The sequence below is a fragment of the Aythya fuligula genome, chromosome 2 (genome assembly GCF_009819795.1).
Source record: "Aythya fuligula isolate bAytFul2 chromosome 2, bAytFul2.pri, whole genome shotgun sequence".
NCBI classification, from domain to species: Eukaryota; Metazoa; Chordata; class Aves; order Anseriformes; family Anatidae; genus Aythya; species Aythya fuligula.
The window spans coordinates 146,689,096-146,707,640 of NC_045560.1; the positions used below are offsets into that span (position 1 = coordinate 146,689,096).

Sequence of the window (18,545 nt, forward strand, 5' to 3'; positions counted from 1 at the left end):
AACTAAAATAAAACAGACACTGGCAGAAGAGTGGGAGAGAAGAGGAATGATAGAAGAAACCTTTTCAACCATGGATTTGTTTCAAGTACAGTTCTTAGGAGGATTTCACTCGTAACTCAAGCATTCTTGCCACAGTCAGACCCCGCAATCAATACTTCCAAATACGCTTTTTTACATACGGTATCATCATGTTCCTTTCTTCCTCAGCAACCAAGAGTGTTGAAAATGCCATTGATACAACAATTAAGCTGTAAGAGAAATACTTTCCCGCAGTTCCCGGAGTTGCTGTGTTGCAATATAATTGTCTAATGGCACATTTTTGTAAGGGCTGTCACGGTATTATGGGTATAATTTTATTTTTACAGAATACAATAATAAGGTAAGAGGCTGGCGTTAATAGCCTTAGGAGCCTATTTCATAAACAGAGGGTGAAGATTGAAATTGGACTGGATTTGTAGAGTCTGCATTGAGTAAATGTCTTGCCACACTGAAAATTATAATGCATGTAACTTTTCCCTTACCACTGTTTTTTTTTAACTCCCCTATTCTTCTAAAGGTCAATCCCTCTTTCCAACAGAGAACACAGCTTCTTCGCAAGGTATTTTTAGAAAATCTGTTTATTTTTCCCTGTTAGCAGTTGTTTGGCAAAACAGGATATGAGACGTATTGCTTCTGCTTTTACCAGCAGCGCTGCTCTGCTGTTCTGCACCATCCCTCAAACATTAACCAGCTAATCTGTCCTAAAAGCACTTGTGGGGAGAGGCAGCACACCTTTGATTGGAAGCTGAATTGAAAGATCAGGATGGGGCAACACTACAGAATAACACAACGAAAAAAGCAAATGTTTTCCTCCAAATGAGGGCGTTTTTACTAAGATCAGCTCTGCATTTGCCAGCTTTCTCAGTGAGCATTAGCTGAGGGTTTTGGTGGGGCTGCAGAGCAGAGAGAATAGTTCATTTTTTCATGGCCTGTTTTGCTGCTTTCTAATCTATTTATTCATGTCATTAATAAAAAAAAAAAAAAAGCTGAAATGGGAGTATTGTTGTGTTAGAAAAAAAACTGATGACTGGGGTGAGAGGAATTCATATTGGGCAGAGCCTGAAGGTCAAAGCACCCGTAATGGACCTCTCCATTTCCCTGGAGGTGATTTTTAACTTCAGAAGACAAAACAGCAAATGAGAATAAGTGTTTGACAGCAAATACTGCTCATGGGGAGGCAAGAGAGCTTTCCTTAGCCCTACAGCTCTGTTTCTGGTGTTTTGCAGTCAGGCCCCAGGAAAACTCATCCCCTCCAGAGCCAGGGGAGGTGGCTGCGGGGCTGTCCCCAACTACCTTTGTACAACATCACCCGGACAAACAACAAGAGCAATACGAGCTGAAAAAATGTTAAATCCCCAGTGATGTGCCTCAGAGTTCCCAGTGAAAATCTGGGATTTTCCAAGATGATCCCTTCTCTTTCGAGCTTCTTCACTGCGTATACCCAGAGCTGTGTAAGAACAGGAGCTCCCCTTTTCTGCCCATCCACTGCTGACTCCCTGCTTGCACCAGAAGCTCACCAGTGGTCCAAATGAAAAAATCAACACAGATGTCAGGTCTCCTTGGTCCCATTCAAAGCAAGCTTGCTCCATCTCTGCCCCTGAGCCAGTACCTGCAGGAACTGGGGGCAGAAAACCAGTGGGGCATGAGGAGACCAGTCAGGTAGGCTCTTAAGTGGTTAAAATCATTGGGAATTGCACCCTCTGCTCCCCACTGGCAAGGCTGCATATGTGTTCAGGAGATGTCTCTGCTTCCCTACGGAATGTGGTTTATTTGTTGCATTTAAATCACATTGGAGAACCAAGGAGCATCACTGTCCCCAATTCTTTCACTGTCTTTCTTGCAATATTTACTGACAGAAAGTAAAAGAAAAAAGGAGGCCTTTCACCTGCTTTTAGAGGAAAGGGATCAAAGCTTTTCTACTTATCATACCTGCATCTCTCCTGCTTTTTTCCAACTGAACTTGAATGAATATACGTTCAAACACGGGCTCTCAAAGCTGTGAAGCCCCATAAGGTGAGCTGACCTGGCACCTGCCCGAGAGGAGGTGGATCCTCTTAGAGAGATGCACCTGCAGCTGCCAAGGCAAAAGATGGAGAGCACAACATTCTAAAAATCAAGCAAAATCTTGGAAGAATTTCCTTTTTTTGGGAAATCCTGCCCAGCCCAGCCAACAGTGGTTCAGGGCTGGGTTATGTACAACAAGGAATTAAGGTCCTGTGCCACAGCTGCCTGTGCTGAGGACCACGCTGGGATATACTCCCACTGCCCTACCATGACGGGGAACCCAAAGTAACAGCTCCTATACCCTGGGAGGCAGCAAACTCGCCCCCATTTCTTTTTGGCATCCTCTCCTCCTTCTGTTTCAAGCCCTGGTCTGGGTCTGTCGGTGGGACATCCACCCCAGCACCAGGGGTCACCACATGGATTCCCACCAGTGCTTCGTGTCCCCTCCAGCCCACGCTGGAGCAGGTTTTACACCTCTGGGCTCACCATTTCTCCTGATGTAGGAAATGAGAAGTTAAATAAATAAAACTTCACGGCAGAACATCATTAAAAAGAAACTTTTGCAACCTTCCTGGGGTTTATATGAATAGCAGTAGCAATATTTCATTTAAAAAATAAATCAGAACAATCATCGTTAAGACAGTTAGATCGAAACTTGGGAGGGAGAACGGGCAAAGTGTAATTGCTTCCACTGGAATCCAGCCAGAACTAATGCAACCCTTGTGGAAAGGGCGAGGGGACATGCAGGGCCCAATTTTACACTTCATCTCAAATTCTGCAAGAATAATTTTACATCTGAAGGCTAACACGGGCACAACAGCATTCACTCACTGTGTAACTGTGCTCCATAATTATCTGATTAAAGGTTTGGGGGGGTTTTGCACTATAAAAAACAAGCTGTGCTACAGAAATAGAGGCTAACTTTCAAGCTCGGATCTTTCACTCGCATATCTTCCATTTACTATCATAATTTTTCATGATTTATCAGCCCAATCTTTACACTTATTCTTCTTTCCAATCCCCTCGTACTGAGCACTTGTGCCTGGCTTAGATTTATCCTTTGCTCAGCTCTTGTTGGCATGAGAAGAAATAGCGTATGTGTTGCAGATAAAGACTGGCGAAGTCCGAAGAGTGTGGTGAATGAAATGGCTGTTTTTAGCCAGAATTTTTCTTAATATATCCATTTATTGAAGGCACCTAAAGCAACAAGAGAACAATGTTCTGCTGATGAATTGGCCTGTGGAGGAACCTCACCAAATCTGGGAGAGGAAATTACTCTTCATGCTACTTCAGGTTTACGTCTTTCCTTAGTACAGGCTGATCGTTAGCCCAGATAATGAAGACTGTTAATGTAATTAAGTGCTCTGTTGTGGTGTTTCACAAAGCAAACAAATAAATTCTAGAGCTAATAAGCTACGAGGTTAAGCGACACAGGGCAAAAGCAGGACGCTTCATTTGTATCTAAGTGCTCCGCAGCAAGCAATTAGCCAGAACACAATCTCGAATTTAGGCCACACAGAAGAGTACAAAAATACAATTTTGAATTGAGGCCACATAATGGGTTTTCTGATTTGAGGTATGTATAATCTCCAAAAGGCCAGATCAGTGTTAAGATTATAACCACCTGTATGGTATTAATTTGACAAATCAGCTCCTTCTTTAGCCATTCAAAACAGGAGGCCAGGACCAAACTAGCTACTCTTCTTCCTGGGCATTATAGATGGGTAGCACTTCCAAACATGCATAGATAATTACTAAAGAAAACAGGCAACGAAAGTAGAAAAAGAAAGCTGTAAAGACTTGGAATCGCAAAGGAGACCAGACTACATGGATGTAGTGTGTTTTTGTGATGTTTTGTAATGAATGTAATGTTTTTTCCTTGGGAAAAAGAAAGAAAGAAAGAAAGAGAGAGAGAGAGAGAGAGAGAGAGAGAGAAAGAAAGAAAGAAAGAAAGAAAGAAAGAAAGAAAGAAAGAAAGAAAGAAAGAAAGAAAGAAAGAAAGAAAGAAAGAAAGAAAGAAAGAAAGAAAGAAAGAAAGAAAGAGAAAGAAAGAAAAAGAAAGAAAGGAAGGAAGGAAAAGAAAACATTGGAATAATAGTTTTCTTAGCAAACAACAATGTCTCTAGCGGGTTATTTATCTGGTTAAAGTATACACTGATTTGCAACAGGGGTTAAGATTCAGTACAACTCAAAGTTCACTGCTGTTTCAGACTGAACGTGCACAGCTATTTTCCCAATTCAGAAAGAAGACCTGGGGATCAACAAAACCCAGATTTTATTCCTAAACAAGCTGCTGGTTCTGTTTGTGCAGCCTGACACCAGCAAAGAGCTGCAAGCAGCCCACAGCAGCAGCCCCATCTCCCAGTCCCTATACCTCTGCCACTTGCTCGTGCACTGGAATTTGTATTTGTCAAAAAACCTGGAGTGAGCTGGTTCAGGGACCTAAACCCACAGAAAGCTAATGTTCCACCCCAAAAAGTAATGAGTTTTCTGCCAGTGTAACTTTCTGATCTGGCTCATTACAGGGTCAGGTGAGCGCTGCCACCACTGTGATGGAAGAACTGGGGGAGCCAAGGGGTAGGGGGCAGCTCCAAGCCACTGCTGTCCAAGAGGCCACATCACAGCATGAAAGGCACTGCAGCCCTGGACATGGCCGTGCCAGGTTTTTTTTAAATGTTGTCTAGCAGCTGCCGTGCTTTTTATACCATGTCGCAGGAAGGTGGTTAAAATCAGATCCGCGTGCTGTTAAAGAAAGTCAAAATGTTTGAACTGCTTGACAGGCTGGTGGCTTTCTCGCACAAAGACATTTTAAGGTCACCATTAAAAGGCTGCTCTAGAAATTCGGAAATTATATAAAATTTTAAAACTGAAGCTTCGCTTCTGTTCTTTGAAAACTCACAGGTCTGTGATGAGAATAACAATGTGGCTCCGTTGCCGTCTACTTGTTTTGCTAACCAATGAGCATAGGTGCAAAGGAAATGGGAAAAGAGAAACGTTTTCATTTCATCCTGGAAAAACACCCTCAAATACACTCTCATGTCATTTGCCTAAATCTTGTTTGGACAGCTTGAGCGTCTCACTATCTTACTGCTATCGCTCCCCCTGCAGAATTAGGCAGAGAGCAGGAATATAAATACAATGCTGCAATACACAGCTTGACACCGAAGATCACCCTGCGATGACACATCCTACACTTCAGCTCTAAAACAATGATATGGTTATCGAAGGTCTGAGCAGACTGTACAGCCCGTGACGTATGAACACACTTCTCGTTTCAGAGGCAGCACCACGAACTGAAAACCAACTCTAATACACCATGCTGTGTGGCTGCTTCCCCTCCAACAGCAGGTATTTTCTCCACTCTGAGCTACCCATCGGATTTCTGGGAGCCCGTACACATTTGCTCTGAGCACGTGGAGCTACATTAACGCGAGCAAAATGCTGGAGTTAGTGAAAAAAAAAACAAAACAGAAAGGAATTTTTCAGCCGCTTCTAATATTACCATTATAAAAGACAACTTGCAGCTACCCCTATTTTCAAGTTTCTCAAAGGAACCTTGAGACTATTTTAACAACCCCATTGTCTGCTAAGACATTTGACATTCAGAAAGGAGAACGCTCTCCAGCCAGAGGAGTGCTTTTTCTTTTCGCCAAGTCTACATTTAAAGCATCCCTGGCACTGCAAGAACACTGAGAGACACAGAAGTGGGGGGTTCACTTCTGTTCTTGGTGTGTTTCTTTTTTTTTTGTGTGTGTGTGTGTGTGTATTTTTTTTTTGTATTTTTTTTAATGACCTAGCTAGAACACTGGCACCTCATTCCAGCTTCAGTGCTTGTGTGGCTGATTGCTGAATTGGAAAAAGCAGCCTTTGCAAAAACACTTCTGCCAGAACAGCCTTGCTGTGCTCGCATTAAAGAAGCAAAAACGGACATAAAACTTTTGCCATTAGCATCTCAGTCTATTGGAGCTGACATTACAAATTAATAAAATAAACTAACATTTCCTTGATATTTTGACTCGATATTTTGACAGTAGGTGGATAAGTGTGACAAGAAAAGCAATGATGCTTGTTTCAGCCCCCCTATAATCCACAGGATGTGCAGAACTATTAAAAAATGGGGAAAAAAGAGGTGGAAAAAACATTTCTAAGAGGATCGAAAGGATTGCTGGAAAGAAGAGGGACAATTAACATGTACATGGAAAAGCTCCTAAGTTAGGATTACATTACTTCTTTTTTGTGTCTGGTCACTGGAAGTGTCTTTACAGGGAACCTTAAAAAAAAAGAGCCTGGAAAGATTAAAAGCCACAGGCAGCTGTTCCCCCCCATTTGTATATTAGTTAATCCCACAGGTCTTGCTGAATTTCCAAAGAAATACAAGAAATAAAAGATTGTGGAGAGCACATGCACTTCATTATAAACTGGCACTTGACATTTCTGTTAGTCGCAGGCAAGTTTTAGGATGCTGGTAACTAACCTAACTCCGTAATCCTTGGCTGGCTTCAGAAACCCTTCCCATGAGGTCAAGGATAGGACAAGGTGAGCGTCTTAATAAAACAGGGCATTTGGCATCTCTAATGATTGCTTCTGGCTGTTTTTCTCCTTCCCTACGATAAAGCAACAGTGAAGGTTTGCTTTCTTAATGTGATCCGTGGCTTTTTGCTTTACCTGCTGACGGACTCATTGTGTGCACCCTGGGGAAAAGCCAGGGAGCTCTGAAGGTGGACCTGCAGGATGGAGGTTTCATGCTGAAGACTGCAAATTTAGGGCAGTCTTCACAGGGAAGTTCACTGAAGGCAGAAGAAGCCTGTTAGCATGCGATCGCATAGTACCTTAGATAACCTACTATTTATTTCAATGTTACCCACCTGAGGGAGGCTCAGCTAATGAATCTATTTTTGTAGTAACGTAAAGGTTGAAGTTCAGAGCTAAGTTTAGAGTGGAGACATATAAAAAATGTCAAACCAGGAAATAGTTTAATGAAAGCAGAGACTAATCACGGCAAATTACGGTGAAATTTCTATGGGATTGCATTTTGCATTCCCCAAACAGCCAAAGGAATTCATCTCTGTCAGCGTCACTCCATTTTGCTGCGGATTCACTGTACAGATAAGCTATGGAAGTAACATAATGCTATGCCATAAAAGCTGCCTTAAAAGTTACAGCCTAAGATGTTTTCCAAAGTGGAGTTCAGATTTCTTCCCACTGCAGTCCGTGGAAAAATGGCAAGATATGCCACAAAATACCACACAAAAATAATTAATGATGGCATTAGGAGGAATACAAGGCACATGTGGCTGCTAATACTGAGGTCCCTTTCCCCCAGGGCTTTGCTTTCTAAGCTCCAACATTTAGAAACCAACCAGGAGTGCCTGTAGTAGGAAAGTTCACCTCGGGAGAAGAAAGCTGGTATTCCTGGTCTGCTTCCAACAGTCCCCAGAGAATTTAATCTCTCCTCACTGGCTATCCCAGGTTTTGCACAGGGAGTGTCTAGGAAATGCCCTGTGGTCAGCACCTAGCCTGGCTGACTCCAACACCTCCTCTGAAACAGCATCTACAGAGCTTGCACCCTCCTCTCCCACCCTGCAGGTTATCTGCCTTAAATCCAGCATTTACAGAAACAAAATAAAAAGTAACAAAATAAAAGCCATTTAACTTAGCTTTTTACCATATGTAGTGATTTTCCCCGCTTTTTAACTGGTCTCCCAAATAAGAAAAAGCTGGGAACTTTTGACCTCACTGCGTTACTATTGCAAAGCCCTGGATGGTTAGTATGGTTAAAAAAACATGTTGACATTTGGTTACAATGCTGTTAGAGATCTCCCAAGGCTAATGCTTGATGACAGCCATTGTAAATACTCTGGAATGCGCACAGAACCACAACTTGGTCCTATTAAAGGCAACATGCGTTTCACCGCTAATTCAGCAGGATCTTGAACTGGCCCATGCTCAATAACATGAACTATGACTGCAGTCCGCAAGGCAAAAAAGAAGAGGGGAAAGATGCGTGTGAATGGGATAATGTGTAGTAACTGCCATGAAGAAAACAGGTTAAGGGTACATCCCTCTTTGCATGAAGAAACATTACTTTCAGCATTATGAGAATAGAAATCTTGCATAGGTTTAAAACACTGCGATGCATTTCTACATTTTCAGCCAAAAGACTTTTCATGCCAAAGAATGGATTCAGCATTAACTGGAGGCATCACCGACCCATCAGTGGAAGAGGTGGCACACAGCAGCTGTTTCATGCCCTGTGCCATGCACAGCACTCACTTCTATTTCCAATCCAGGGGTCCCATTTGTGGCCCTGCTGCTAAGCTTCCACAGCTCCCTGACCCCACAACCAAGTGCTGTCGATCACACTTCATAACAGGGAAATTCACAAACAAGAAGCATGCTGTGCATCTGCTTAAATGATCTGTTGATCACTTGATGATGATTAGTTTATTAAGTATAAAGTATATCTGATCTGCTACGCAGCAGTCAGTGTTTCAGAAAAGAGGATTTGGAAACAGAAAAGGACTCGTACATTCAACTTTTCATAACTTTATAGAAAGTACACAATATGAAAGCAAGTTTAAACATCCCATAGCTGCCTAGTTTACTACTACAAAAATTTACTTATGGAGCCTTCTGTGTTTTAACAAAGATTTCATGCTCCCTACAACACTAAGACACAGCGTTGTGCTGTTTTCCACACAGTAAGCTTGTCTGGGGGGACAGGAAAATGTAAAAAATCTGTCTGCAAAGTTCTGTGATCTTTACCTTGTTACATGTAGTATGGATTGACTCACCTTTCCCTAAAAAAAAAGGGTGTCCTCTTAAAGGATACTATTTGGTAGCTGTGCCTGTGGCTCCTTTATTTCCACCTACAAAATTCCAGGTAACGCTAATGGGTACAATGTTTTTTTCAGCTTTCTGCACCTGTGTTAGAAGCATAGGTTGCAAGGACAGTTTGTAGCAGTGACTTTTTTTGCATGTACCCCAGCTGGAGAGAATTAGATGCTCTGAAGGGCCACCCAAGTAACATCTGGACGGGAGGCATGTCTGGGCACAATGTGAATGCTGTTACAGGAGCTAATCCACACGTATCAGTGGGTGCAGTGCCAAAGACAATTCCTGATTTAAAAGTACTGATTTAAAACCAGATGATCTCATCCTGATACCATCCCTGTGTTTTTATGGGTCTGCGTTCCACAGGTCACTAAATGCCAAGCTACTCTCAAACCGGGCACCAGCTCTCCTCTGTGGGCAAAAAATATTTTGAGACTCAAACTGTGCAAGACGTGGGGACAGAGCTGCAGCCTCCAGCTCTGCCTTCCAGATCAGCCACCTCATGCTCCAGACCATGGCTAACTCTTGCAAGCCAGGAAGAGCAGAGGGGTGACAGACCAAGTATCTGGCTACTTCCCAGGCCAGGAGTAGAAAGGAGACTAAGGCAGACTGTATCGTATACAGGAGACGTAGTGGCAGCAAGGAGTTTGAGATGGTGTCAGTTTTTGTGACTCACATCCCACACTTGAACTTGACAGGTCATGAGACTTTTGATAACCCAGGAAAGCCTTTGCTACTTGGTATACTGAAGTGAAGACTCAGGGGACCTTCCAGTCACATTAAAAAAAAAAAGAAAGAAAGAAATTTGACACATTAGGAAAAGAAAGGTCTTCAAGGAAAGCTATACAAGAAATAAAAATAATAATAATTAAAAGAAAAAAAAAAAAGAACAGAATCTCAGACAGCAAGAAAGAGAAAGCTTAGAAATAAAAACAAGAATGTTTCCATTACCTTTTCTGCAAGCCAGCCTAGATGCCTAATCTCTCGACTTCCAGCAATCCCTGTTTTACCCAGCTGGTCTCTGACCTCTGCAATCACCCTGGGGATGAGATCATTGACACTGGAGTGGATGGCATTGAACCAGGCCTGGGCTGTAGCTGAATCCTTACTCCTGAGAACCACGGTGTGCTTGGCATCAGGTGAATGAACTTCAATAAGTCTAGAAAAATGGGGGGGGAAAAACATTACGTTCACTCATGTACAGTTAGGTGACTGAAGTTATTACCTCACTTACTGTTAGCTATCAGTTACACAGAAGGATACTAGTATCAAGACCTGGCACTAAAGACTTACCTTTGCAACACCCAGATCTAGTGAGATCCACCTAACTGGAGCCAGGTCTGAACTGTAAATTACTGATCTTTGAGAAGGGGCTGATCTGACCCCACATCTAACATGTCAATAGGAGTTTCAAATATAAAGGCAAGAGGAGCGTTCACCCATAACTTTAAAAGATAACAAGGAAGTTTTCCCCTGGGGCTGCCCCTTCCTGCTCAGCATGACCCGAGGCTTTGCACCCTGGCAGGGCAACCACCAAGAACCACAAGGACGATGACTGCAGAGAAGCTGGGGATAAGCTGCTACCTTCTTTGGCTGTATGTCACAGCACGCCCAGAGTTTCTCAATCTGCTTACTTCATACATACAGAGCTAAGTGAAGAAAAAAAATCCCTAACCCTAAATGAAGGCATTTTCTTAGGACTGCCCTGTGGTTTCAGTGACACCACAAAGCAGAACCAGAAGCCCGGTATAATTGGCCTTCCCCAGGAGCAACAAATTTCCCAAACGCTCCATTTAGGTCCTGCTAACAGCAGTGGCAAGAAAGTGCTAACCCCAACCGTGAGATTACTGCTGACAAGCATCTTTTATGGTTTTCCAAACTCCTGTAGGGAGGTGTTTTTTCCCCAAAAAACACATTTACTAGACCATCTCATGGGCTTTTACCCCACAACTGTGTGTTTGAAAGCTCATCTGAACACAGCTTCCAGAAAAACGAATCCTGTCCATCATGGTCATGGGAACCATGCCAGCACCTTCGCTAACAACAACAAAAATGCTTTGAGAGACAGCTGCTGCTATTTCAGCACTGCTCTCAGAGAGGTTATTAGTTATTAGCGGGGCTTTGTGTGCTCTTTGTAGCTTTGTGGATCACTGTTACTTGAACGTTTGCTAAATAACTAAATAATAGTCTGGTTTATCTTTAGGTAGTGATTATAAAACCAAGCTCTGGTCAATGCCCATCACTCAACTCCACACCACACTGGTGTTTTTTCATTGTAAACGCACAGTGGCTTCCCCTGAACGTTACCCACATGAATTCAACCTCAGATTTGAGCCTCAGTCTCTACTTCTGTCTCATGTACTGCTGCCTGATCTCTGAGACACATAACGTCTCCTTTCTGTATCAGAAAAGTAATTAGTTCAGTGGGATTTATTCAGGTTGAGGTTCAAGACAGTGCTGTAATCCAACTATTTGTTATGCAATTACAAAATCCTGCAATTTGGAGCTTAACAAACAATTAAAGAGTTTTTAATTAATTGATTAAGAGAGAGCAGAATCCAGAACAGAAGGCGACTCAATCTGTGTAGCTCTCTGGGGCTACGAGGATGAGGGCTGCTGGTCTCTTGTTTGTCCATTTTCGGAAGGGGAGGTCTCCAAGTAGACACCGCTCTAAAGATAGAAAAGGTCATGATTTTCCAAACTAAGCAGCTGAACTGTTGAGGGTTCTAAATCACTGCTTACATAGTTCAAAAAGTGGGCTGATTTTTCAGAAAGTGCTAAGCCAACACAACAGTGCACTTTGCTCGGTAAAGTCATCGGAACTCAGCACTTTCTGAAAATAAAGGCTCTTATGTAGCCGCTCCAGCAGGCACTGAAGAGTCAACCTCAGGTACCAAAAGGAAAATGCCTTGTTGGATGATGCAGATCTGGCAAATAAAAAAATTATGTTTGCAGATTAGCATTTTCCTAATCAATTTTTCTTTTTTCCTTTCCTTTCCTTTCCTTTCCTTTCCTTTCCTTTCCTTTCCTTTCCTTTCCTTTCCTTTCCTTTCCTTTCCTTTCCTTTCCTTTCCTTTCCTTTCCTTTCCTTTCCTTTCCTTTCCTTTCCTTTCCTTTCCTTTCCTTTCCTTTCCTTTCCTTTCCTTTCGAAACTGTATGAAAAAACATCTCCCCGACAGTTATGTCTGATGGTTGTTGAGATCTCAGCCACCACACCTTGGTTTTTCTGCTCATCAGAAACACCGTTGGCCCAGGAAACCCTAGGAACTTAGGTTTGAGCTTGCACTTGCAGGCAGCTCAGCAATGGCAACAAACTACATAGACCTGCACATTGTGGTAATTGTTGCTTACTACTTATGGAGAACTTTTTGGCACAAGATCTCAAAACATTTCACAAATGCCAGTGACAGTGTCCCCATTTCACCACAGGAAAAGCACCCAGAAAAGCATCCAGAGGAGGCAGGGAACAGCACTCGTTTTTTTCTGCACTCTGCCTCTCATTTTAATGTTTCTTTTAAAGAGAAAAAAATACCTGGTATGTATTTTGGCAGTCCTTGAAAATGTTAGTGCACTGTCTGGATTTTGTGAAACAATGCTTTTTACAAAGCTTGTGGTTCCTGTAAGAAAATTCCCACCTCTAAGTCACCGCCTATCATACTGGAAACAGAGCAGCGAGCAAGTACTATAAAGACAGAAGAATGTGCCTCTTCTGCAGCTGCAAAAGAATAGCAAGCTTGTGCCATTTCTTTTTAAGTTAGATTTTTAAACCTTTGTTTTTTTAACCTTTGGTTTAAAAATAAAATTATTGAGAGCTGTAAGAGCTTCCAAATGGCAACTTGCTCCCCTACAATTTGGAATACACTAAAGTCTTACTTACAGCAAGTGGATGCAAACAAGTATTTTGCTACTTGGGCTTTCATCAGTGTATTTCCCTTGATAGTGGCTATTCAGGTATTTCTGTGATAGTTCTGTCCCCTAAAATAATGAACATTTAGACAGCTCTTCACACTTCTTTAATTGAGTCAAAACTATGAAGTGCTATTTCAGTTTGAGATCCCATAATGTATTGTAATCTATATATGTTGTACTGATATCAATTTATATATTCTAATACAGACACACACACACACATACAGCATCATGCTTGCAAGAATACTTGAACTATCGTCTGTCAGTGACTTCACGTGGGGTTATTTTGGGCACTGCTTGCCAGTGATCAAGGTTTGATGCTGATACACTACCAGCTTCAGACAAACTACCTTGTTGCCTTAGCTGAGAGACAGGAAGATGGGACAACACATGCTGCACTTACCCAAAGTGACTGCAGACAGGAATAAATGCTGCACTGACAGCACTGAAACTCAATCTTTTTATCTTCCACAGTGGTCCATTCCCCAGAAATATGTCTGCAAGTGTCATTTGTGTGCAGGTTGTTAGACAGGGTGTCTTGTTTTATTCATTCAGTAAGGATGAAAGTCTAAACCCTCAGCTGCCTGAACTCTGCTACTACTTGCTATGAGATCTAAACTACCTTTAAGAAGCCGTCCTTACAGATTTCCCCTAAAAATCCAGAACTCCCATCTCTGCACCCACTTGATGGAGATCCTAGCAGAAACTTCTCTTACCATCTTCCTGGAAACCCAGGGGATCCTACTGCAATCACATGCCAAAAGCACTACGTCCCTATAAACTCTTCTATTTTCTGCCTTTTGGTCTATTCTGCTTTGATTCACCAGTCCATTTGGATGATGCTTTTCATTTAACAGCTGACTGATGGCATTTCCATATTTTGTGAAAAGCAAAAAAATACCGTTGACCTTAGTAAACTCCAACTCTAAAGTACTTAAATGTTTCCAAGCAGTCCAGCCATTGTGGCTTTGATTTGTTCCTTGGCTAAACTGACCACCTCTTACTGACTTCTGTTTATCTGCAGTTCAGTGATAAAGTTCCCTTAATTCCCCGCTGAATTGAAATATTTAGGGCAATGCCACAGCTGTGTTTATTCTCACACTCCACCACAGTTATGTAAATACTGCATATGGAGCTGTTTCTGATAAAGCCCATACCAACCCAAAGGAATTATATGTTAGCTCTAGATGGCTGCCAAGATGCGCGGCATCTCTCCAGCTTGGCAATGCATATGAATGATATCACATTTTCTCAGAGATCATTTGGCAAACCTCGTAATAAAAGAGTAATTTTCTCTCTCCTTCTCAAAGAGTTTCTCTGAGCAGAGGAGCATTTCCAGCATCCCATTTTCCACCCACAGAACATGGGGGTGACACAAAACTCAGTGCCTCCAAACGCCGTAACCTTGCAAGTATGAGCCCAAACCTCTCTCTGCCTCACTGCATCCAGAGCTTTTACTTTCCCGTGGATCAGAAGAAGTTGAAAGCAAATGTTTGATAGCCCATATTCATTCCACATTTGATAAGGCCTCTGTGTAGGAGCATTCATTATCTCAGAAATACCTTTTATCAAATCTCTTGAAAGCACTTCTCCCACCACCGTTGGCTCAGGACCAACCCAGGCACTGCTTTACACTTTGTGCCTTTTCCTGGGTCAGATTATGTATTCGGTGACTGATTAAAGTGTGGAGTAAATCCCTTGAAGTTAATGATAAGCTGGAGCCAGAGTTATTCAAGTCCATCATGCTACTTTGATTTTGTCCCAGCATAGCCAGGAACAAAACACTCTGCCATGGACTTTGCAAACTTAAAAAGAGATTGATGGCAAAACTGCTCACGCCATTTCCCCTTCATTGTCTACACATGAAATGGTAGCAAGTAATTATGTTCGTTTCTGAGTGTATAAACATGGGAGGCTTTCCAGAATAAGGGGAGGATTTAGTGAACACAATCAGAAATGACATTTAAGTAACTGTAGCTTTTTATAAAATAATAATAAAAAAACCACAAACCATTAAGGTTTTTGTTTAATGCTACATGCAGCATCAAGAGACAAACCAGGAATAAAGTATGTAAAAATAAAGCAGTGGAAATATTGGGCCCAGTCTCCAAGGAAAATATTCCACAGAGATAACATTAGGCGGTGCAATAAATTCCCCAGCCTACACTGAAGAAACCTGTGTTTGATGCACCTAAATGTAGGTGAAAGTGATTTTACAAAGCAAGCACTATTTGGCAATGCAGCAGAAGTTTTCTGTGTGACAGTCTTTAGGTCCTCTCGCTGTCACGATTGTACTCACTATCTCGAGAGCTACTTGCTGACTTTCACCTTAGCGCAGTTACTTTAAGTGTTGTTACTCATTCCTTCGGAGCTGGATTAGACTGAGGTCCATGCAGAGGGTGTGTATATCACTAACGAGCTGTCACAGTTGATTTCATTTCTTTTTGTTGCCAGCTGGGCTTTAATAAAAGGGCTTTCGATGGAGTTGTGCAGCATGCAAGTGAGGAAAGGACCTGCTGACATCACTGACATGCAGAGCACATCATGGGCTGCCTTCTCTACCCAGAACAAGTCTTTTAATATCTTTTAAATATATATGGACATTAAGAAGCAGAATTCTTTCCCTGCGTTGCATGAAAGACCTCTTATCTTTTTCCTTCTATTTTTTTTTTCATATTCTTGTTACAATAGTACTGGTAATGCAGAAATGCCCAGTCCAGCCCTCTTCACAGCGGATTCTGCACCAAACAATGGCAAAAGTGCTGTTTCAAGGAGCAGTGGGGTCAGTTATTTGAAAAGAAAATAAATAAATAAATAAAATAAAATTAATAAAATAAAAGGGAATTAATAAAATAAGAAGGAATTATTTCAGAGGGACAGTAGGAGTTTGAGTTAACCTCAGAAAGATGCTGCTTAAAACTAAAGACCAGAAGGTGCTGTGATTGGTGTGGTAAATACACTGACCGCAGATCACTGAAGCATCTCTGATCCTTAAGGGTCCCTTCCAACTCAGGATATTCAATGATTCTATGATTCTATGATCTCTTTGATAGAAAAAGGGAAAAAATTGCTAGAAAAAAAAATTGTCTCAGTTGCAAACACTGCACCTCTAGTAAAGCCACAGCCAACCTCAAAGCTTGCTGCTTCTGCAGTTTGAGCTGAATCTGGTCAGAGTAAAGAGCAAGTGACGGTAGCTGATAATAGCGGTGAATGACCTGCAGGTTGAAACAGTTGAGGGGTGAAGGCAGACGGTCTCACTTTGCTGCCTAAGTAAGATATCAGGGACTTGGAGAAGAATTAGATGTCTTTTGAGAAAGAACAAAACTGTAATAGGACCCAGGGGAAGGAGTGGGACACGATCCACAAGGAGGGACAAAAACTACTACAGAGAGGGGAGGAATGAGCAGGGCTGCTGATGGATCTGCTCTGCCTTGCTGATGAACTATCACGGGAGAAAAGTCTCGCTGGAAGAGACAAAGAGCAGGTGCACCCCAATCTAGCAGTATCTGCCTGAGTGTTTCATTCATTTATATGCCCACTTCTCAGCTTATATGAAAGAAACCTTGGGAATCACTGATTAGTTGCCAAGCGAAACAAAACAGTAGCCAGTCTGTTCAACAGCCATGATGACAAAACCCCAAATTCTCTCCCGAGAGCTGGGGAGAGAGCAACATCTGGGAGGCAGCATCCCTGTGATGCTGCTGGTCTCTTCCATGATGGCAGGCGGTGTCACCTCCTGGCACTCTCCCTGTGGCAGCACAGAGTTACTGAACTCATCTTCCCATTTAACAGACTCAGAGATCAGTGGAGAATCTCTTTATAAGTGATGAGAAGAAGTAACAACTTCAGTGTAACTCTCTCTGATTCCTGCTACAGGGAAAAAAGGATTTTCAACAAGCAGAAACGTGTGTTAAAGCAGAAGTTGACAATAGGGCATTAAAATAGCTATGTCTGCGTGTACAACTTAAGCACTAAATCCCAGCCTCAGCACCTACTGACGCTGAGCTGGAGCACCTAAGCTAGCAGCCCATCATCAGAGGCTCCCAGTGTGGCTGTAATTTGCAATTTGCTGAGATACAAATGACTGCAGAAGGTGAGGGAGAGAGCAGTTGTGAATACACAAGCTGAAAATCCTGCTCGTTGGCTAACAGCGGGTCAGGCAAGACTGGGCTGTAAGACTGAAATGCACTTTGCCAACCCACTGATAAGGGGTCTGGGAAGGCCCAGCGCAGAGCACAGGGTAACAGCCAGGCAGGAAAAGGGGGCTTGATGTTTCTACCTGGCTACAAGCAGTACCACAAAGATGTCCTTGCGGGGACAAGGAGCATCGCAGGAAATCGAAACCCTCGTATATCAACTTCCTTTGTTTAGCAGATCTCGGGGCGTTAAAATTGCTCTCCAACATTATTTAGCTGCAGCTTGGATGTCAGCACTTACACACCTTACATACAGACACACACAAAACACGATTAACTGCTTGCCTTCTGCTGTCCTGCCCTGCAGCACTCACAAAGCTCTTCCTTTTCCTTTAAGTTGTGACATATTTCATTTGTGATTTGATTTTTCTCTTTTTTCCAACAGCGTTCACTAAGTCTACTGCAGTTTTCACTTTCTTGTTCATTGCTTCACCTTGCTAGTTAGCCACTTTCTCTATCACCTTTTCTAAATTTGTTCTCCTCCCATCCCACTACGTATTTCTCAAGACAGTTTGCTCTCATTGTTCCTGCTCCCCTGATTCATTTCAGTGACTTTCCTCTTATTTCTGTTCCTCAGCTCAATCCTCTGCAGTGGAAGCTCATTGGAAAAACTCTTTTGACTTCTTCAAAATTACTCTCACTGAAACAGTGGCTGAAAAAAAAATAACATAAAACTCACCATATTTTTTTTTTTTTTTTTGCTTTTTTTTTTTTTTTTTTTCTCCACTATCTTCTCATCTAAGCATTTTCATGGAAAAGGAATATTTGGGTTAAAAGTTTATTAATCAAAATCTGTCTGAAAATCTTCTACCAGCTTCAGTTACTGCCACCTCCATACCACACACATCCTTTCCTGCCACCCACTCACCATGACACATTTTATTCCTGTCTTCAGGTCACATTCGGTCCCTCACACAAAGACAGACACACTAAGTTTATCATGAACTTATAGATATTTTTTTCAGTAACATGTGCAAGAGTCTCTCACCCATTCCATTTGTGCTGGAGATGAGAATGACACCAGGATCTTGTCTGTCCAACAGAGAAGGATGGGAATAGAATAAAGCCCCATGTCATTATCTCAGGGGAAAAAACACGACTTGCTTTTTCATGAAAACAAGAGATGACTAATCCCAGACCTAAAGATTCACCAGGACCTGCAAACACTGAAAGTCTCTCACAACATACTGTACTGAGTTCTTCACTGATTTCTCAAACATACCACAGGGAAACTCATTGTGTGCCTAAATCCTGGCACATTCCCCCAGTAATTCAGTCCCTAGGACATCAGAAGGCTATTTTAACTATTTTAACAGAACAAAAATTAAACACAATTTGCAGGAAAACAACCCCAAACTACAGTAACTAAAAGTAAATGAACATCTGAAGTTCAAGTTGAACTGTCAATTTGGTTGTGTAAATGAATACCCTTGTGGTTGCCCTCCTGAAAATGATCTTTGTCTTTCATTATTTTTTGTCAAAAAATTTAGCTGGTGATTGAACTCAAAAGCGACTGAAACTATATAGACTTCTATAGAAGGAGCACTCCTACAGAAGTGACTG

General features: G+C 42.1%; 1 protein-coding gene across 1 annotated transcript in view; it reads right to left on the reverse strand.

Moving 5' to 3' along the window:
• The window catches only part of SNTB1 (syntrophin beta 1), a 114,870-nt gene that overhangs the window by 32,124 nt on the left and 64,201 nt on the right, over positions 1-18,545 (reverse strand). Inside the window, exon 3 of the mRNA XM_032182277.1 lies at positions 9,829-10,036. Coding sequence (XP_032038168.1) covers positions 9,829-10,036 — 208 coding nt within the window. The remainder of the gene's footprint in view (positions 1-9,828; positions 10,037-18,545) is intronic.